This window comes from Pempheris klunzingeri, chromosome 22 (assembly GCF_042242105.1).
Source record: "Pempheris klunzingeri isolate RE-2024b chromosome 22, fPemKlu1.hap1, whole genome shotgun sequence".
Taxonomy (NCBI): domain Eukaryota; kingdom Metazoa; phylum Chordata; class Actinopteri; order Acropomatiformes; family Pempheridae; genus Pempheris; species Pempheris klunzingeri.
In genome coordinates this window covers 18,130,745-18,153,455 of record NC_092033.1, presented here as the reverse complement: position 1 = coordinate 18,153,455, position 22,711 = coordinate 18,130,745, and the positions used below count along the sequence as shown (strand labels likewise).

The following is a 22,711-nucleotide window of genomic DNA, read 5'->3' as shown; positions in this document are numbered from 1 at the left end:
CTCTCTCTCTCTCTCTCTCTCTCTCTCTCTCTCTCTCTCTCTCTCTCTCTCTCTCTCTCTCTCTCTCCACGCGTCTCGTTTAACACCAAGTTAGAAGGCGGGTCGCTCCTGATTGATCTTCTCTTACAAACCGGACATTCACGGATTTCTTTCTTGACCCACCAGCTCTGAAGACAGGGTTCTACAGAGGCTTTGGCTACATAACAGGGCAGCGGGATCTTTGAAGACATCAAGGCGCACTGGGCAGGAGAGGAAATAAGATGCCATGATTGGAGTTAAAAAACACAGCAGGCAGACAAGCACAGGCAGTCTGTCAGGTGTGGTTTCACCTCGTCCTCCACAGCATTTCCTTACACTTCCAGTTTTACTCAGAGCTGAGCTCTTTAGCTCTCTCTAAACTTCTCTGTCTGTCTGCACTGAGCTGGCAGCATCCCAAATATTCCAGTATTTCCAGAAGTTCCCCATGTAGCTGTCCTCTCTTAGTGGGAGCTGTAAATCTTCGTCTTTCTCACAGAGAGCGCGTTTCTCCCGTCAGTGAGATTAGAAACGCAAGGGGGTGAATATCTGAGTGACTTAATTCTCGGTGGTTGCATCGGATCTAGGATGCAAATGCACTGCTAATGATACAACAACCCTACATATATAATCATCCTCCAGTTTACTGTGCCGCTCTTAGACTCCGTTTACAGCAGAGAGCAATGATCCAACAGCTGGCTTTTCCTTAACAGGCCACTTTCAGCCAAAGTACTGTGCTACGAGCAGATCTTACAGCTTTATAGAGACAGCGTAGTGAGTCTGATGTGTCATCGCACAGCTCGACTACTAAACTACTGTGGAGACCGTTGTGTTATTCTGGTTCCAGACACCTGAATCACCACCACCTGTATCCACACGGATGGGATGTTTTGCCCACTGATGACCAGATGGAGAAATGTTCAACCAACCCGTGAAAGATAGTGACAGAAAAGTGACACGAAATGTTAAAATTCACCGTTCCTCGCAGTGTGTGTCAGCTGAAAGTGACAACAGCAGGATGGATAGGTCACGTTCTACTGATCGGTTGGGTCGAACAGAACAAAACATTTTAAAAAAGCAGCTACAAAATCCTCCATTTGTAGAAACTTCAGTTACAATATTTGGTATTTTTGCTGAACAAAAGGCTAAAATGATTAATAACAGTTGACTTCACTGTTTCAGCACTAAATTCAAAAGGTTTTTATGGATTCAAACCCGCTTATTGCCATTCATTCTGTCACTCAGTCTGTTACTCTGCGGTCCTGCAGGGGCCCCGTTTCCCCTCAGGGCTGATTGCAGCGTCAGATAATCAGTGAAAACAACAGTATTTAGATTCCTCCCACAAATCATCCTCACAGCATAGAACGGTGTGCAGATTTGTGTCTATGTGTGTGTGTGTTTATGTGTGTATTTAGATTGTGCAGGAAGCTATTCATGAGTAGTTCTGCCCCACCCAACCTACGACCCACTTAGGAAGTCTTTGTCCCAAAAAAAAAAAAAACAAAACCAAAACACACCACGCTCCTGATATCGCAGAGCTAGCATGAACTGTGGGAAATGCACGCACACTGACACACACATACAGTGAGGCCATGGTAGGAGTTAAAGGCAGCTTCACACAGAGGATCTGTCATGTGAACTATGAATCCCTACCATGAGCAGTAAGAGTAGTGAGAGACTGAAGTGCAACTGTAAAACAGAGCATGTGAGGGAGGGTGGCTGTCCCCAGTGGAAATGGCATTCTTGCACATTTGTACAGCAAAGTGCAAATGTTGAAATTGAGAAGTCGCACAATGCCGGAATTAAATTCTGTTTCACTAGCAGTGAAAATTAGCAGTGAATTATCAGGTATTTTCTTTGGTCACGGACATCATCAGAATTATGCTTCTGAGTGCTTCGGTGAGGACGGTGAGGCCATACCGCTCACTCAGACAGACTATCCATTACTCTCATAGCTGGGTCCTTGTTTGCTCTCCAAACCTGTTCTGTGCTCACAAATGTGTCCCTGCATGCTGCCGGTCTCGCCCACTAGCTGTACGAACAGTCGAGGTGGCTCCTTCAGAGCGCAATCACACATGCAGATACGCACAAACTCTCCTAAAATACGTCCACTCCCTGCATCAGTGGTCGGTATGACAGGTTCACATCAGCTCTACGGAACATTTGAGCCTCTTTCATCTCACGGTCTTTTTGGCTTTCTAGCTCACAACTTTAACCGTTTTTGGTTCGAGCTCACAGCTCTCACCCGTTTTCATTGATTATGCCGTAACGGTTCCACTGACAATGCGTACCTCTTTAAAAAGGATACTCCATCAAATGGTGAACGCTCTGTATCTGTACAGCGCCTTTCAAGTCATTTCAACTACTCAAATCATCACATCCTCATCCACACGTGAGGAATCTAAGCTGGAGGAGACCCTTCTACTTCTCACTGAGGGACGACACAGCCACCCCTGCATCACAGCACTTGTAAACATTCTTGAACATGTAGTAAAACCTGTGCAGACAAAGTAATTCACACACGGAACAACAACAACAAGATGAATCCATTTCTGCAACAACATTAAATCCTAAAGAAAACAATGGTGCTGCTTGCCTATGGGATAAAAATCCATTTAAGTTCCCAGGATAAACTCTGAGAAGTGGCTTCACATGTTCATACAGGCACAAACATTAACTACCTTCATTTAAATATGCAATGTTCAGTTTTACACAGTGACTCAGAATCAGCTGCTGCTGCTGCAGTGAATGCATGAAGCTGTGCTCTCCGGTGGGCGGGGAGCAACAAGCATACGTTCATGTTTTTCTAACTGTTTATTTTGTGGGGTTCCCAAAGCACTGAGCAACTGCCAAGCTAAACCAAAGACACACACACACACACACACACTTAAGAGGGAGGGAGAAAGAGAAACACTAAAAAGGAAGAGAGAATAGGCAGAGACAGCTGTGGAGGCCTGACGTGACCACCAACCTTCCTCTCTTCTCAGTGTCAGCTCCAGGTTACACTTTGATTCTCTTTCATTTAATTCCTCCATCCTTTATTTTTTGATTTATCCGTCTGTGCGTTAACAGGGTTGGAGTTTATTACGAGGCTCTGCAGCTCACGAGCTTTTGTTAACCTCTCCTCTTCTTTCATCTCCGCATGCTTCAGGCTAAATGGCAACTTCGCAAGCCAGGCCTTGTTTGCTAACCGTCCCACTGCAGAGGTCAAAGGTCAGCTGCATGTCAGAGTCAGTGAAGTCGGATTCCAAACCGGCCAAGGTGTAGTTCGGACCTCTCAAACCCCTTCAAGTCTCTTCAGCTATATCTGCTTGTTGCAGCTCCTCATTGTGTCACAGGGAAAATGTTCAAATCCAGGCTGCTGTGTTTTATGTATTGACGGATTGTATCAAAGAGGACGTCCTTGTAACCTCGTGCATCAGTTTCTCCAACTTTCCCCATATTTCAACCTCACATACAGTATGTATTTAATATGTCTGAGAGCTTTAGTGGCTCCAAACGTACACGTCCAAAAGATTCCCATATGTGGTTAAAAGACGTTTCAGCAAATTAGGAGACAGAAGAGCTTCCTGAAGCTGGGACCTAATGAAGGTGAAATTCGACCAATTTCCACACCACAAAAACAGAACCAAGATCACTGTGCAATGTAGCGTCACGGTACATTGAGTTCTGACCAATGGGCTCTACTCTCCGCCTCCCACGAGAACATTTAAACACACAACCCAAAGATGACTGCAGCAAGTGTGAACTTTGTCTTGGCATTCATTCGTTCTGGGCAACGTGAGGCATGAGTTACTGCAGCATGAGAACATCGCGCTGTTTGTTGTCCTTCAAGGACAAAGAAAAAAAGAATGCAGAGATGGGAACACAAATGCTGTGGGCAATATTATTAAAGCAGGATGTGGCCAAATCACATATGATACATTTATGATACCGTGGTGGTGAAAACCTCCACAGCAGGTATTTACAGCAGGCAAGTATGAATGTAGGTTGAAGGGAAGTACAGGTGTTAATTAACTAGGGCCGTATTTTTACATACTTTGGTGTTTAAATGAACAAATACAAGAATTTTTGGAATTGGTAAAGTAGACTGACTGAGCCACAAAACAGTCTGCAATAGCTAAGCGGTCTGTATTTGTATGCCGCTTTTCCATCACATCCTCATTCACCCATTCACACATCAATCATTCAGGAGGAATTTACGCTGGGGGGAGACTATTCTTTCACACACTGAAGCTGGGAAGATGGGACGGTTTAATGTCTAGCCCAAGGACACTTGACTCGACATGCTGACTCATCGCCGGGGATCGAACCACCGATCTTCCGATGGAGGGACGACCCCCTCCTCACCTCTGAGCCACAGCCGCCCCAAGCTGCAATGCAACTTTGACAAAAACAGTAACTTTACCTCGCAGAACACGGCACTTTTTGTGTGACTATGGTGTTTTTAAAAAGGTTAGATGTTATCTGAACTAGACACCAAAGTCACAAAATAACACTAGCTAACTGACTGACTGATTCAGGCAGCTGCAGACCAGCAATTTCCACATTTTGCAAGGTAAAATGACTGTTGTCAAAAGGAGTCTGGTGGCTTTGGTGACGGTGATAAAACAGCTGTGTCTGGTTAAACACAAAGGCTCTAACTCTTCAAAAAAAAGGTTTCTATGATGTCGTCATCCACGTCAAATAACAGTGTGACCTCACCGCGACACCAAATATGTAAATGTGGGACCCAGTTTCGCATTGCTAGGTTCCCTGTGAATCTTTCCAGTCTTGCTGGGAAGTCATGCAGAAGTTCAGTTCACAATGACTGGCATTTTGTCACGTCTCCAGTTTTTGCATGTGTGTGTGTGTGTGTGTGCGTGTGTGTGTGTGTGTGTGTGTGTGTGTGTGTGTGTTTAATATACTTCTCAGCCTAAGTAGTAGTGTGGTTTGTGCAGAGGGGGGGCATGCAGGAAAGGCCACAGGGCAGCGATGCATTCAGTACGTCTCAAAGTCCCAACTGAATATCAATACAGAGACAATCCATAACATCCAAACCACTCCAGAGAACAGTCATACATGTGACCACAAGAGGTCCTGGACAGGAAAATTTGTTTTTCTATGCTAATCTTAGCCCCTTCCAAATTGCTTATGTGGTAGCTAGTGCTGTGTTCGCTGTAAATGACACTTGACTCGATCACCCCTCTATAAAAACAGATAATAAAACAAAAGAGACTTGGTATAATTCCCAGACCCACAAATTTAGTCAAACGAGGGCGTGCCACCAAATTGGAAGAATCCCGCTTAGTCTGGCAAGACAGTCTTAAAACCTATCGAAAGGCCCTCTGTAATGCCAGAGCTGCCTACTACTCCTCATTAATGGAGGAAAATAAAACAGCCCTAGATTTCTTTTCAGCAGGTTAGCCAGGCTGACAAAGAGCCCCAACTATTCCTATAGAACTCAATAGCAATGACTTCACAAGCTTTTTTAATGATAACATTTTAACTATTAGAGACAAAATTCATCACCTCCTGCTCTAAACAGGCTCTGATTCAACCTCAAACCATGGAAACAGCCGCTGGGCTGATAAGCATTTGGCCTGTTTTTTTTCTCCAATTGGTCTTTATGAATTCAACGATTTCCTCATTCAAACAAGGTTAACTTGTCTCTTAGACCCCATCCCTTCTAAATGGTAAACGCTCTTTACTTGTATAGGGCCTCTGTATAGGGTTATTTTACATCACATCCTACATCACCCATTCATACAGGAGGAATCGAAGTTGGAGGAGACTATTCTTTCATAGAAATTCACACAGTGGAGCTGCTTCAGGATGACGACGGACGACATGCTCTACCTCTGAGCCACAGCCGCCCCTACTAGGCTGCTCAAGTAATTAAACCTCTCCTTAAAAAGCCTACCCTTGATTCAGGTGTAACCAATTATAGACCTTTATCCAACCTTCCCTTTCTCTCAAAGATCCTCGAGAAAGTAGTTCCAAATTCTAATAGTCTATTTGAGAGGTTTTAGAGTGCACCACAGCACAGAGACAGCACAGGTGAAGGTTACAAACGACCTCCTTATGGCATCAGACAGAGGACTTCTCTCTGCACTTGTTAGATCTGAGTGCTGCATTTGACACCATCGACCATCACATCTTATTACAGAGACTGGAACACTTGATCACTTAAAAAAGTCCTATTTATCAGATTGATTTCAGTGTGCTAGTGTCCTCCGTCCACACTGGATTTGCATTTGCCCTTGAACTTCCACATATAACAAGATCCAAGGTTGCCTTTTTCCATCTACGTAATATTGCTAAAATCAGGCCCATCCTGATGATGCAGAAAGACTAGTCCACACATTTGTCCCTTTCCAGGTTGGATTATTGCAATTTCTTATCACCAGGCTGCTCCAATAAGTCCTTAAAGACTCTCCAGCTGGTCCAGAACGCTGCTGCTCCTGTTCTGATGAGAACTAAAAGAAGAGACCATCTTTCTCCTGTACTGGCTTCTCTTCACTGGCTTCCAGTAAAATCTAGAATAGAGTTTAAAATCCTTCTCCTCACCTACAAGGTTCTTAATGTTCAGACTCCATCATATCTTAAAGAGCTCATAGTACCGTACTACCCCACTAGAGCACTGTGCTCCCAGACTGCAGGCCTACTGGTGGTTCCTAAAGTCCTCTAAAGTAGTGATGGAGCCAGAGCTTTCAGCTATCAGGCTCCTCTCCTGTGGAACCTCCTTCCAGTTTGGGTTCGGGGGGGCAGACACCCTACATCTACATTTAAGAGTAGACTTAAGGGAACATTTCTTCCCGTTAAAGGGAAGTCTTTCTTTGCCATTGTCACCTGATACTTGCTCATGTGGGGATTCTTGAATCCCTGAATCGTTGGGTCTCTCTCTTAATCAAAGAGTTTGGTCTAGACCTGCTCTTTATGGAAAGGAAACACAACATGTGTTATGAAATGGCGCTATAGAATTAAAGACTGGTTGATTGATTTATGTATTTAAACAAATAGCCAATGGTTGTTTCAAGGTGAATAGATACTGAGCATCATGCAACCAACATCTCCATCAACAACAATACATTAAGTTACTGCCTCCTGTGATGGGGATGAAGCCCATCATTGTGGGCTCTACTTTCTTGCCATCAGTCATGTTTGCAGTGAAGAGCTTGTCATGCCTCCATGACTGCCTGTGGTTACTGAACGTGTTGCTGAGCGTGCACCCTCCCCCCTCTTCGCCATATATCACCATCACTAACCTCCATCACCTGTGCTCATCATGCATGGATGCAGTCCCCTACATCCCTGCTGCTATAAATCAGTTCTTAAGTCCTGAACCCAGCGAGCTTTGCCACACACAGATGCAGGAACATCCAGCACCAGATGCACACCAGCTGATGACTGGGAGGGACGTGTGAGCACTATAGATGTGTGTCCCCAGTGGAATAACAAGTGATTTGGTGCACATAGCATACTGATAGCCTGAGAAAGTAATCATATCCAATCTAATAAAGTCAGGAATAGAAAAGTCAGAATAGATCTGTGTTCTGGATCAGTGACCACACACATGGTCTCAAACACACACATGCACACACAAACAAACACACACACACACACACACACACACACGCATGCAAACACACAGACACACACAAACATACAGTGGGAGAGCAGCTAGGTCACTCTTATGATACCCGCCAGGCTTCTGACTCGCAAAATAACCTAAAAAACATCACACATACGGGAACAAATTCAGATGTGAGATCGAGCTGGGAGTGTACAGTCACACACACACACACACACACACACACGCACGCACACACACACACACACACACACAGACACGAGGAGCTTTAGGGAGTGCTCAGTGAAGCAGGGAGCAAACATCAAACGCTCTAGCCAGGGAGGAGAGACACAGAGGAGGACACACACACACACACACACACACACACACAGAGAGAGAGAGGGGAGAGAGAGAGGTCAAAAGAGAAGCAGCAGAGAGATTTCTTACGGGATTTGAGACTTGAGGAGAGGAGGGCCGGCTGACTCCCACTGAGTGAAGGGTCTCCACACACACACACACAAGCAATTCTGATAGAAAAGAAATTTACAAACAAGCCAATTCTCACAGGAGACATCTTATGTGTTGCTGTGTGTTTTTGTTTCATCACTTAACCATCAACAGAAATGGAACCAACGTTGTCTTTTTAGTGGTCCAATTTGGGGAGTTTTAATCCCAAGTACAGATACTCTCAACTTTTCCTCCATGGGATCTGTTATCCTGCACCCAGCCTGAGGATAGGATTTGACGAGACGTGCTGTGGCCGTTTCAAAGACACAAGTCAGAAATGCACATATGTAGCAGCAGGGTTGTGACCGTCTGTGCCAGGCGCAATACAAAAAAGATGGGATTTTATCAGGATGTTATACAAACTGTCATGAGAATTCATTATTGTGTCATGAAACCCACATGCGCTCTCAAATGTGTGCGAGTGTAGCGGGAAAACACTAAATGTACAGGACAGAGACCCACTAGTGGCTCCCACTGGGACTTTATAGCAGAGTGCAATGATGAGAGAGAGACGCTAACACACACAAGTCAACAAAAAAAAATTCAAGAGCTCTTCTAAACTACATACAGACTGCTGACCAATTAAAGGGCCGCCCTGATTAATTGGACAAACATCAGAAATGCTTGAGCTTCTAAACAGAACGCTCGCTGAGGGGCTTGTCGTGCGTATTCATTCAGCCATGGTTTGGTTCAGTTTGTCAGCAACATCAGCAGCACTTTAAAGCATTATGTCCGTCACTGCTCTACTCATTGAGCTAATTAAACATAATGTAGTCTCATGAAACGTGGACAACAGCAGCATGCAACAATAAATAGCTGCAGCATGTTACACCACTAATACTGTACACAAGGGCCACAGTGGATCTACTGTTTTAGATGCAACAAAGCTGATGCAAGTCTCATGCTGATCAGTTTCCTATTTTGAAAAAAAAAATGGAGCCACTTCTTTGTTCCTGAAGTGATGTGAACAACCACAACAGCTGACTGGAGAAAACCAATGTGGAAGTTGCTGTTCCTCTAACAACCTCATGTTGTAGATGTTGGGCTCAGCAGTAATCAGACTACATGGAAATCAAAGGGGAAACTGCTTAGAGATTTTTATTTCTTTATTTGTTCTTATTTCAACCTTTCGAGCCAAATTTGTGCCCAAACTGGCAATCCTTCTTATCGGGGTCAAATCTGCACTGTGGACAGTCCTGCTGCTGCACTGTCACTAAATACAGGCTCATGTAGCCTCCACCTAGCTGACCCAAGAACATACACAGAACACATGTATGACAAATGGAGGTGATGAAATTCAAGAGTTTGAGGTTTTGTTGTTTTACACTAAAAAACATATTTCTTCACAGAATGTCGAATATCTTATTTGGAGTTGAAAACCGTTGGGTGCACAGACATAAACCTCTTTCATATTGCAAAAAAGCTGCACTACAACCTTCCATGTAAACTGATGGCATTTCTGAATAGCTCAAATGACTGAAAATAACAATATAAAGGCATGCCTTGCTATGATATGTAGTCACTGTAAATGTAGTCAAGCAAAAAAAAGCCTGTGGTCCAAAAAGTTTGTTTGCCTTGATTGCCAGTTGTCTCAGTCTATAACACATGGTCGATCCCCTTTGCCTGATGCAGCAGTGAGCAGTAAACCCCACGTTACTCCGAAAACCAATGGGTTACATTACAGTCTGGTACTTCATGATTTCCAACAGCCAATGGGACAACCTGGCAGCCAGGTAACATGTTGTGAACAGGTTTTCAGCCATGTGGTGCCTTGTTTAACTGAGCGAAAGTGAGTAAACATTGTACCATGACACGGGAAGTTGCCATCTTTCATTCCGAGCCAAACCCTCTTTGACTTGCCATGGGTGGCTGCAGGAGCAATTAGTTATCCATGCAGAGCTTAACACCTTGGCAGGACTTCAAAATCTCGGCAATCAAAGAAAAGTGTTTTGAAAGGCATTTGGAAGACGTCGCAGCAGTTCTGAAACACTGATCAGAATCTAAATGAGAGACATGCAACAGCTAAACACCAACAACAAATGTGGCCAGTCCTCCATGTTTCACTTCTCCCTGAAACAACGGCGGTCTGGACTAAAGACGTCACAAAGCAGTAACAAAAGGCCAGTAATGCTTCTTTCACATATTCCACTGGAGCTTTGCGTGCTCGGGATCATCAGTGCGATTTCAAAGGTAACACTTAACGTTTAGTTTGAAACCACACTGTTGAGGAGTCAGTTTATCCCCGAGTCGGCTCCATTACAGCAAACCAACATGGTGGCAACTCGTGTTTAGAGGAATCCTAAAACTGGCTTTACGGTGCAACCGTGGATAACAGTTTCTAAATGGAAACTTGAGGATCAAATGGAAGCAGGAGCAATATGACCCCCACTCTGAAAGGGCTGAGCCTGGGTGGTGGCCTGTCATCGGGCAGTGGTGTCCTTCAAAACCTTGTTGGAGGGAGCAGCGGCGCCTGGGCACCAATAATGGACTGATAGAAAAGTGACCGAGCAAGAATTTGGAGGGAATTCGAAGCATCCGAAGAAGTGGCGATGATGCAGGACTGTTTAGCGACCATGAGACTAGGCCCGATTGTTCAGAGTCAAATGCTGCTCATTGTATTCAAGACTGTGAACGTGGCAGCATGCATCCTTACCCTGCAGTCCAGTCCGAGTCGGTCAATACCAGAAAAACAGCAGTGGGTTTCTGCTCTCATCTAACGGCCTCCACCAATGCCTATCCTCACCGTGACTCAAAGCACAGACTGCAGTTGCCATCTGGTATATAAAAAAAAAAAAAAAAATCACCATTTCTGACCAAATTTCCTCTCAAATCTAAAGAATACACACATCTTCTTTTCTTTAGTTGTTGTGTTCTTTGCTTTCTGCTCTTATTCTTGTGTCCATGTGGTAACTATTCTACAATAAGGCTGTGTTTAATAAAACGACCACAAACTAACAACACGCAGAAGACTTTGGGCCAAAGGAGATATTATTCCAGCAAGGGGAGGGCTCTGGCTCTGGCTCTGGCTCTGCCATGTAGACGTCCGTGTCTGCTGTTTGCACGGTCCTCAATGAGAACTTGGAGGCAAAGGGTACGCACGATGCACATAAGGCCGTGGGTTGTGTGAGCGGGGAGTGGGGCGGGGGGGGGGGGCACTACTGGCAACAGAAATGTTTTGCCCATGGAACTGCATTAACTGATTTGTGTCCTGCCTCCCTGCAGCACCTCTGAACGTGCCCTGTTCTGATCCCAGGCCACGCTGTGTGTTCTGGCTGCATTCACAGCTGTCCACTCACCCCACCCGACGCTGGGTTTGCATGCAAGCACGTCGCTGTGTGTCAGCGTGCTCGTATATTTACATGTTTGTATGCATGCATGCATACATTTGTGGTGTGCATGCGCAGTCTGCATGCGTTATTACATACCACCGAGCAGCGGTTCTGGACTATTTATAGATCGGCTATATTAGCTCACCATATGTGTCAGCTGCTGCTCTCAAAATGGCCACAGACGGCACGAGCAACAGCAGGATAACTAAGCGGAAAGTAGGTAGAACAAATTAAAGTGTTGCCAACTTCACTGTGTCTGCGTGTGTGTGTGTGTGTGTGTGTGTGTGTGTGTGTGTCTAAGCTGTGGGTGTGTAAAAGGCTGCGAGCTGTGGGTCATTTTGTCGCTAAACAGGTCCACAAAATATACATGTACGCAAATGTGCTCAAGGAACTGGAGACACTAATCACCCTGGAGAGGTTTTACACAGGCACACACACACACACACACACACACATATATACATGTGCACACATGTAGCACACCAACAAGTAGAGCCTGTTCAGTGCAGCAGAGCAGCCTCTGAGTCACACTTGCATGTCAAACTTGTGACCCACAGACAGCAGAGACCTGTTAGCCAGCAAATCCTGTCATTGGAGAGAGGGAGAGAAAGAGAGGTGAAGGGCGAGAGCACGACTGCTAGAATGAGAAAGCCTCACCAGCAGCGACACAAGACCATGTAGGCATTGATTGTCTGTGTGTGTGTGTGTGTGTGTGTGTGTGTTACAGCAGAAGAAACAGATATTTGTGAATTCCTCCAGCAGGGCAGAGAGGCAGAGAGGTGGGCGTTGATGAGAGCTAAGGGAAATCTCTCTGCCTGACGACCAAACAAAGCAGCCCCTCAGAAGGCTACTCAAACAGCCTCTCTGCATCTATAGGTCTCTTCCTAAACCCCCCTCCACCCTCCACCCTCCCTCCCTCCCTCCCTCCCTCCCTGTCCACACATTCCAAACTCACTTGATGAAGCAGCGAGCTCCCTCGAATGTGTATCCTTCCTCCCATCCTGTTGGTAAATCTGTGAGGGCAGGGGTGGGGAGGAGAAAGCACAAGACACAGGGACATCAGCAGCTGTGCAGAGAGATAGGAAGCTGATCTCACACACACACACACACACACACCTACACACACCTGCACAGCAATGCAGTGTCTGGACCACAAATAGCTCATTTGGTTGGGCTTTTTTTTTTTTAAATACATCTCCGCGCCCCCTCCCTAATTACCACAGCACATATTCAAGGGTAACTCAATCACTGCACTGCTCATCCTCCAGCTGTTCCAACACATTTGCTCATTTGCATGCACGGTGCCTCCCCACCAGTCACCCCCTTTCCCCTGTCGCGGCAGATGTGCGTTATATTTCGGAGCATCGGCTTCGCAGCGACGCGCCACACACGGTGCATTGCTCTTTAAGCCTGTGTGTGTGTGTGTGTGTGTGTGTGTGTGTGTGTGTGTGCCTGGAAGAAGTGCGTTCCTGCAGCGGAGCGGCTCTCACTGGGGAAATGTGTCAAATGTCACTGCGGGGGAATCGGCTCCGAAAATCGGTTCACGCCTACGTGACGGAACTTTTAAAAAGTGTGTCGCAAAGTGTCCAGGTGGAGCGAGTGGAGGGGAGGAGGAGAAGGGAGGGGAGGGGAGGAGAGGAGGGGGGACGCCGTGCGTAATGCTCCGCCAAAGAAGAGCAGAAAGGAGAGCGGAGCAGAGGAGGCTGTTGCTTTGCCGCAGAGAGGAGAAATCTCCCCCTCACGGTCTTCCACGGCTCTCTCCGCAACTTGTCGCCCCCTTTTTTTTTTCCTCCTCCACCGTGACGCGCGAATAACCTTTCCCCCCCCCCCCCCCCCCCCCCCCACCCCCCTCAAGGCGCTGCGTGTGCCACGCGTGTGCGTGTTTCCGCAGGGATCTGAAGGAAAACCCGTTCTCAAGATTGTTTACCTGGAGTTTTTCTGTGACCCGTGATCACTGCCTCTCCAGTAACAGGATGCAGCCAGGTTGTACTCTTTGCTTCTTCGCTGTTGGTGGAAGAAAACGGAGGAAAAGGTGATCAGAGAAGCCGAGAAAAGACAAACAGGGGAAAAATGCGTCGGAGAAATGAGCAGTGCGCATCCATGAAAGCCCCAGTCCGCCTGATATTTACTTGATAAAGAATATGCGTCCATCCCGAGTCACCCCATAACTCCAAGAAGAGGGAAGGCAGGAGAGCCAGTCCGGCTTAGGATCCGCCGCCATGTCTAGCTGAGAGCTCTGCTGCTCTAGGTTACTACACACAGGGCTAGAGTGCGCGGCGCCGTGCCAAGCGCGCACACGCGGGGTCCCTCGCGCGCATTTACAAGAGATGGGGGCGCGCCTGAAGGATAAAGACACAAGAAATGATTTTCTGCCAAGTGAAGGGAGGAGTCCTGCTATTTTTTTTTTTTCTTTAAGAGTGTGAATAAATTGGCCCCACTGGAAGTTTCCTATTAACATAGCTCCTCTGCACGTGCTGCTTTAGGGCTCGACTTATAGTCACATCAATCAATTGATCAGTCAACGCTGGTGCATGCATGCAGACAGACAGACGGATGCTGGTTATGCAGTGCAAGTTTCTCACATGACACAAGCACGTACAGCTTCTACATACTTCATCTGTCGTGTTTTGAACACAGCAGCAGCAGAAATCACACATTAGTGATGTCATGGAAAAGGTCCACGTCTCCACACGCTGTTTTACATTTGGAGTCAGGAGGAGACTTCTTTCACATCACGTGTGAACTTCCCAGAATGCCCCTCAAACCGATCCTGTGCCCTCAAGGTTACATTATTATATTAACAGACTTTTATAGTCAGGTGGCTCCCTCTTCATGAAAGATGTCCATTTCACTGCTATCAGTTTATTCTTAAATGGATGAACTTTAACTACCCCCTTTGTCTAAAACTGGTTTTGATCCTTACATGTCAAATTATTCATTAAAACACTGATCAAATTGTCTTTATGGTCCCATTTCTATCCATTTAGGTTGTGGGATAATTTACCTGTAAATATTTGTTCTCTCTCATCTTTTTTCATTGTTACAACAGATTTTTCCTGTTTTTGGTGATGCTACCACTGTTCTGTTATTCATGATTGATCCCTTTTCCTTCAGTGGTACCTCTTCATATGTTGCAGCTCCTTTCTTTTTGTTTTTATTTAGTTTTAATTAGATTTTTTTTGCGACTTAGTTTGTCTTGGGGCCCTCTTGACACATCTCCAGAGGTTTATCCTGATATAAGACATTTCTGGAAAATGTTATTTATAGGTGGGGGGAGAAACAGTTTCAATGTCTGTACATCCTCTAGTTGAGACCTCGTGTGGCATTTCTACAGATAAAAACCGTCCGAAAGCGTGACATTAACGCACACGTCTCATCACCAGACTCCAGAACTGCTTCAGGGTGGATAGCAAAACTCTTTCAAAACTCTGCACTGTAACCAACTAACAAACTATTTTTTTTAGAAATATATTTTATTTGTCATATAATATGAACGTTTAAGCTAATTTAGTATAAAGTGCTGCGTTGAAGTCATGTTACCAAATGCACACTACAGTTTATGGAGATATATAGAATGAGATGGCTGCACACTAGCCCCAAATGAGACACTTTTTGGATCTACACACACATAAAATCTTACTGGTCAGCTGTCATTCAGCGGCTGTCCTATATTTTAAATCTCAGCATCCAAAAATCCCCTAAACTTTGCCTGCAGGACAACCTTGACACGGAACAACCACACACACACACACACATAGTATGCCACTACGCCATCATTGTTTTCCATTCTTTTCTATTTTTTTCTGATTCTCATATGTGAACGCTGAGAGTTTTTATAGTAAGCGTGCACAAAATACTCAAAAAGCCATTTATATTTCTACACTCATTCTTCCAGGTGTTTTAATCACAGGATAATTGTTATTGCAGCAACATTCTTGTGCAATTTCACCAAAGTCCACATGCATTTCGTCCAAAGTCTGCAGTCAGCGGCAGAGGCGTCTAACCTGAAAGCCACTTTTCAGCAGCAGTCAATCAGCAATATCTTCTAAAAGCACTGATGGTTTAATCCTAAAATCCCACTTTTCTGCAGCAAAGCTCTTACTGCTGCTAATGACAGCGCTAATGTTCAGCAATGAGGGGCTACTTTAGGAGGTCTCAGATGGCAGGAAGCTTATTTTAGATCCCAGTATTTGCTCAAATATTGATCAGCTGGCAGCGTTTCTGTGCCCGTCCAATCACAGCATCTCACAGGAGGTCACACTCAACTGGCTGGAAAATCCCCTCGCCACCCAAACAAACCACCTCCCCCCCGGCCCTCTTCATTCCCACAACACACACACGTGTGCTTCCTAATGAGGCTAGACAAAGCACACACACACACACACACACACACACACACGCTGTTAAGTCTATCCACAAGGTCAGGAATAGCTCATACGGAACACACACACGCATACAGACACACCCCCGTTAAGCCCCCACCCAAAACACATACAAACCCAGAGGTCAAATGGTCCTCCAGGAGGAGGAGGAGGAGGAGGATCCCCTCCCACCCTTAAGTCCTGGCCAAATACTGTGAACATTGCGCAACCTGTCACCTCCACCCCTCTGGCCCTCCGCCCTGCTCACGCTCACACTCCTCTGCCTCCCCCCTATGGAACAAAAGGATTAAAACTTATAAGCAACAAAGTGAAAAATGTAATTATGACCAAATACTGAATTGTAAAATGTACCTCCCATAGAATCTACAGCATTGTCCGATTTTTCTGTGAAAACCTTTGATCTGACTTTATGTGCTTTAAATTCCCTGTTTTGAAATTAATATTTGTACATTTTATTTAACTTGCTCAAATGTATTATTCAAATTCTGATCCATAATTCAACTAATAAAATCTAGTTGCTTTAAGACATTTGAATTTTCCATGAGACTTATCTTTGAAGGATAACCAGTATTTTTAAACCTGGGCCCTATTTTTTTTTTTTTTTTTTTACATCTTTTGGGTTCTGGATGCTTGTAGGTAGTAGAGGTTTACATTACAGAAGGGATCCCGATAGAGATGTAAGATCCTTTTTTCATTCACCAGAAACAGCCGTGACGTCCCTCTCTTCAAAGCCACCAGACTACATTGACAGAAACAGACATTTTAGCTCACAGAACACAGGAGCTGCTGGTCTGCTGCCTCCATCAGTTAGTTTCTTTGTGTTATTGTGTGAATTAGGTGCGTTAAAGGGTCAGTTCAGATACCACACTAGATTTGTGTAATATGCATGTGTTATCAATGTGCAGTATTACAGTTGTTTTTTACTATGTTATCATTCATGATGGTTTTATACAGCAGTGTCCACTTACCAGTACCCACAGGAGGAGTCATACCTTAGTCACTGGAGCCTCCCCCATAAAGCCTTCTAATTACTGAGACCCTGGATTGTTAGACCTTGTTTGGAGGCTGTGGAGGTCGAGCAGAGACAAACAGTAGAAGGGTGTAGTGCACTGACTGTAGGAATGTTGACAGAGCTCCCAACTATGAATCATAGTTTGATAAGTGTCTGGAGAGCCACTAATGACTAGAAGTGCAATGACAATCATTTTTGTGTCTGTATGAACTGACGAGAGGAGAGTGAGGACGGTTGATTACAGAGCCATACTGATTCCTTTGAATGTTTCTAACCTGCAGTTGCAAATCTTGCATACTTTAAATGGTAACTTTGCTATTTTTAAACCATGGCCCTATTTTATTTCTTTCTTTAGTTATTTGTATATAGCATAAAATGAATTAATTAACTGCTGTATAACTATTTGGTTCCACACCACAAGTAGTATAAATGATGAAAATAATAAAGTAAAAAAAAAAAGTAGTTCCCTGGACAAATAATAAACTCTTCCTTCCAAAAAGAGACGCAAGCAATAATCACAGATATTTCACAAGGTCATTCAACAGGAGGCAATCAGCAAGCAAGGCAAACTAATTAGAAATACATAGAAATTACACTGATTCAGATCACTTTGTCCACCCCCCCCCCCTCTCTCCTTGTTAAAATTGTGCCTCAGTTAACACAATATCACAGGATGTCCAGAGAAAAATACTGGAAAGCAGGACAGACTATTGTATTAACCAGTGTCAGTTAACACTCAACACTACAATATAATCCACTGTAACTGATGTTGCTCATCAGTTACAGTTATACATATATGTATTAAATACATATATATATTTCATATGTGCTCCTGCAATGTGTTGCAACATTCTCTAGACATGGAAGCAGTGCTGGAATGCTGCACAACTAATCACCTCCAACTCTCTCCCTCCTATCTTCCTCCCCTTCCCTCTATTTTCTTCCTGCTCATTAGTTAAGTCCAGCTGGATGAGATGACAAAATCCTCTGTTTTTCTGGTCATTTAAACTGAAATAAATCTGCTTGAATGCAAACTTTGGATGGGAAAATTGGTTGTGTGTGAGCTGAATATCATTCACTGTGAAAAATAGCGATTGGATACTGATTGCTCAACATTCTAAAATATGGCTGTCTGCACTGACTCAGTGGAGACCTAAAGTGATGCACAGCATCTTATTAGCACTAGCAACTACATTTTAGAGTAATGTCTGCCTGATTATGCTTTCAATCAACTAGGATCAAGTGATTGTATTGGAGCTGCCACCATAACATTTTATTACTGAACAAGCGCTGCATCACCTGCAACCCACCTCCAACCAAATCTGGCTCTGTGCGTTTGATGTGAATATGCTAATGTCATCATGTTCTGTTTCCCTGGCATGGGGGTGTAAGGTATTGCTGGAAGAGGTATTCACATCTATAATCTTAGTTAAGTGGCAATAGACTAACATACAAATACTCCATTACAAGGAAATGCCCTCCTTTGGTATTGACCATTGAAGTTTCCATCCATCCATCCATCCATTATCTATACCGCTTATCCGTCAGGGTCGCGGGGGAGCTGGAGCCAATCCCAGCTGACTTCGGGCGAGAGGCGGGGTCACCCTGGACTGGTCGCCAGCCAATCACGGGGCCGCATACAGAGACAGACAAACACTCACTAATACGGGCAATTTAGAGTTACCAATTAACCTAGCTTGCATGTCTTTGGATTGTGGGAGGAAGCCGGAGTACTTGGAGAGAACCCACGCTAGCATGGGGAGAACATACAAACTCCACACAGAAAGACCCCGGGGTCAAACCGGGATTTGAACCTGGCACCTTCTTGCTGTGCTTGCTAACCACCTCACCACCATGCTGCCCTCCCATTGAAGTTTTTTATTAGTAAAAAGATAGCTATCATTCAGTTCAGCATATGAGTTCTTCTAAAATAAACAGTTCACCCTTTCTGGGTGGTCTCAGAGGTAAACACCTCAGCATCCAGCAATTCTGGGTCCACCCCAGTGTCAACTGATGTGTCCTACCGGTTGAGCGTGGTCAGAAAAGCTCTAAGGGAAGACACTCGGGAGGCATCCAAATCAGACACCGGTAGCGCCTCAACTTAAATGCAGAGGAGCAGTGTTTCTACACTACTCTATTCAGCACATCTCCAACCCAGAATCCACTGTTTTCTGGCAGAGAGCAATGACCTTCAGCCTTGAGGCTCAGGTGCTGACTCTCATCTTAACTACTTTAACAAACAAATGAGCACGTTTGATTTGTATTTGGTAAAAGAACTTACACGGTTGGTGTTTTTAGCCGTGTGATGGAGCCCGTCTGCTTCTTGCCAAGCGCATGCTGGGCAACCCTCCGGGCCGCCTGTGACCTTAACAGGATAAGCAGTTTATAAAATACTGAAGGACATTCGTTAAAAAGTTATTGTTTTTGGAGCAGAGAGCTCCAGAAATACATCCAAAGGTGAGTTTTGCTTTCATGCTGGAAGTCAATTTGTCAGCGTACGTGTCCAATTTTTCAAATAATGGATATCTGGTTTCACAGTGAAACACTCATAGAAATAATTTCCCTGGTGATTTCCCCATCCGTTTTCTTTACCAACCATCTCAGCAACTTTTATTCTTCAAAGACAGCAGCTTGGTAAATAACATTATGCAATATGCTGAAATCCTCTCAAACCCACATGGGTGCTAATTATTCCAGTTCAGTAACTGCATTGTGGGGCCACTGGTCAGGGGCATCTTCTGGAGAGGTGAGCCCTGCAACGCCACATATGACCTGTTTCACATGTTTATAGCCAACAAATGTGCACACAAGCAGAGAAGTGCATGAATACACACAGCGAAATGAGAGCAAGAACACATCTTATAGCTTTTAAATTAAGCATAAAGAGCGTACACACATGTGTGCAACATACACCAGCTGTACTGAACAGGCAATGCCTGCTTTAATCCAATTTTCCATGGAGTGGACAAAATGGGTGGAACATTTCTAGCACTGTTGCCTTGCAGGACATACATTTTGTCGAAGCTCATAATGTTATCTAAGGCTGTCAGAGGTCTGAATTCAGCTCAGTGATGAAACTAGGAAGTAGTTTATGGTGTTTTTAAGCAAATACTATGTAATGTCATTGTCACTGCTTTCCTGGATTTCACATACTGCCTCTTTCCCTTCACACGTTAAAGAACGGTTGAGTATCTGAAGCTGTGCAGGAACAATTAAAACGACATGCATGTCAGGCTTTCTCCAGGTAGCCTACTCCAGCTTCCTCCCACAGTCATGCAAGTTAATTAGTGACTCTAATTGTCCGTAGGTGTGAGTGTGAGTGGTTGTCTGTCTCTATGTGTCGGCCCTGTGATTGTCTGGCTCTCACCCAATGTCAGCCGGGATTGGCTCCATCCCCATGCAACCCTTCAGGATAAGCGGTATAGACAATGGATGGTTTGCTGTTGCCTGACAAACATTAAAAGAATTCAGTATTGATGCCACTGGCCACAGCTGCAGGCAGTAATGCCAGAGCTGACAGCGGCCTCTCTAGATAATACTTGTGATTCCCCCCAGAAGTGCCAGGTAAACAGGTGGGATGAACCTTCCTGGGGGAAGAAGCCCCTACACAGCAAGTACCACCGACAGGAGAAGTCACTGATATCATGAAATCCTACCAGTGGCTGGAAAAACTGGGTTTCGGTGCCAAGTATCCAGCAGTATGACTCTTGTATTTGCAGTTTCACTCCTCCTGAGGTAGGCTAATAGCACCAAGGACCTTGCCTAATATTGCCCAACATCTTCACCTAGCAAGAATGTGCATCTTCTCATGTCTGTTTGCTACCTGTTCACTCTGAGTATCAGGATCATACTTCCCTCTGACTTACCACACCATCGTTCTATCCTCTAAATCAGGGGTGTCCAAACTTTTTCCCCTGAGGGCCACATACAGAAAAACATACAAAGGGCTGGGCCACTCACTAGAAGTGAGCTATATTGCTAACTTTAATTCATTAGAGGTGAATCAATCAAATGTAGGTAAATTCTCGCACACCGCGTCTGAAACTTTCTACTCTCACTTGCTCTCTTACGTTTCCGTAATTCTGCCATGTTGGGTCACCTGTAGCACATTTCTTCTTTGATTACTCATATTATAGAGAAACTGTCCTCGTTCAAGACAGTTACTCCACCTAGTGGTGAGACTAAGAAGTACAATACAGTCCAGCGCAGGTTCCATGTGTGGGCAGTATTACAATACATTTTTAGAATTTCCAATGAAAATAATTCTTAGCATGTCGTTTCTCCTTTCCTTTCTGTTAAGCACACAGTTTGACCTCCATCTCATTCTCAGCCACCCACAACCTACTCAGGTACCTGCCCTCGCTGCCCACAGGTTCACACCTGCTCCTGCTCATACTGTATATAGAGGGGGATGACTGACGTACCTGTGACATTTCATTTCACAATACACCACCACTTGCTGTATGCAGAATATCTAAGTGTATCTGTCCTCTTCGAGGCTAAATGGAAGTACTTTATTGACTTTATTGTCACTACCTTCTGTCCCTGAGATTTAAATTATTACATAAAGGAGCACTGTGATATTTTTACATGGTTTTGGTTGTAAATGACTTATATGTACAATATTTTTGGAATTGTCTAGTAGATTGTCTCAGGATACATGATTTTGATGTTTTTAAGACATTAGTTAGAATATTTATCACTATTCTGTAGCACACAAATATTATGTAGGTCTACTAATTTTAAGTGTCTTAGTTTTTCTGACCCAAAACGTTACTGTTTGATTCAGATTCAGCAGTTTGATCAATCTTGTTCCCCAAAGAAAAAGCTCAGCTAAACCCTCTACACATTACCTTCTCAGAACCAAACAGCAGACTAACAACACAATACATAGTCGGAGGTTTTGATCGTGGATTTGTCAGGTGGCCAGAAATACTACTCCAAATGAGTGCTAATATCACTTCATGTTTGCTGGATGTCTACATAGACAACTGTTGTACACCACCCTCCTATGTGGCTAATCCTCACAGTTCCTCTGATGCAAATGAAAACAAAAATGTGCAAATGTGCCTTTTCTTTCAGACTTAATTAGCTGAGTTTTGTTCATAGGACACATTTACATACCTGGGAAGCATTTCTAGGTAGGATAGAGGCAGTAAGAGAGACTTAAAAACAAAAATAAGGAAGGCATTCTTCTTGATACTAAGACAAACATGGAATTCAGAACACATCGTATGAGGCAGAAATATGGAGAATTATTGAAGAAATAAGGAATACACTAAACTTTTTTCACTGAGGGCCACATACAGAAAAACATACAAAGGGCTGTGCCACTCACTAGAAGTGAGCTGTATTGCTAACTTTAATCCACTAGAGGTGATGTATATCTCCTCACCTCTAGTGGATTCAAGTTGGCAAAATCAATCAAATGTAGGTAAATTCTGCTTGATAACTGAATATGATTCAAGAAAAACCAGCATCAGCATCAGAGAGGGAAGCTTGAAATAGTCTGTACTAGAGCCTTAGTGCTCGAATTAACAGCCTTACCTCCACTTTCTTGCCCCTCGGTGGACACCGTAGAGGCCATTCCTTTGCACTGGCCTGTCCCAGCTGGAGCCCCATCCGTCGTACCTCCACACAGCTCGTCCCATTTAAGTCCCATCATGCCAACTGCATCTGGTACAGCTTCAAACACATCCTCACCCATCGTGGTGCTCTTTAGACTGCTAACATCAAGCAGCTCCTCCGTAATGCAAAAGTGATCTTCATTAGTTATTAGCTGTGCTCTCATCGCACACTCTACACTCACCTGCTCTCTTACGTTTCCTTAATTCCGCCATTTTGGGTCGCCTGTAGCAAATTTCTTCTTCGATTACTCATTTTATAGAGCAGCTGTCCTCGTTCAAGACAGTTA

At 44.4% G+C, this 22,711-nt stretch overlaps 1 protein-coding gene across 1 annotated transcript in view; it reads right to left on the bottom strand.

The window, feature by feature from the left end:
• The window catches only part of LOC139221536 (pleckstrin homology domain-containing family A member 5-like), a 178,570-nt gene extending 164,871 nt beyond the window's left edge, over positions 1-13,699 (bottom strand). The window contains exons 1-3 of the mRNA XM_070853438.1: positions 13,533-13,699; positions 13,331-13,407; positions 12,359-12,416 (exon numbers count right to left, since the gene is read on the bottom strand). Of these exons, the coding sequence (XP_070709539.1) occupies positions 12,359-12,416; positions 13,331-13,407; positions 13,533-13,624 (227 nt within the window). The 5' untranslated portion in view covers positions 13,625-13,699. The remainder of the gene's footprint in view (positions 1-12,358; positions 12,417-13,330; positions 13,408-13,532) is intronic.
• Between the last annotated feature and the right edge of the window lie 9,012 nt (positions 13,700-22,711).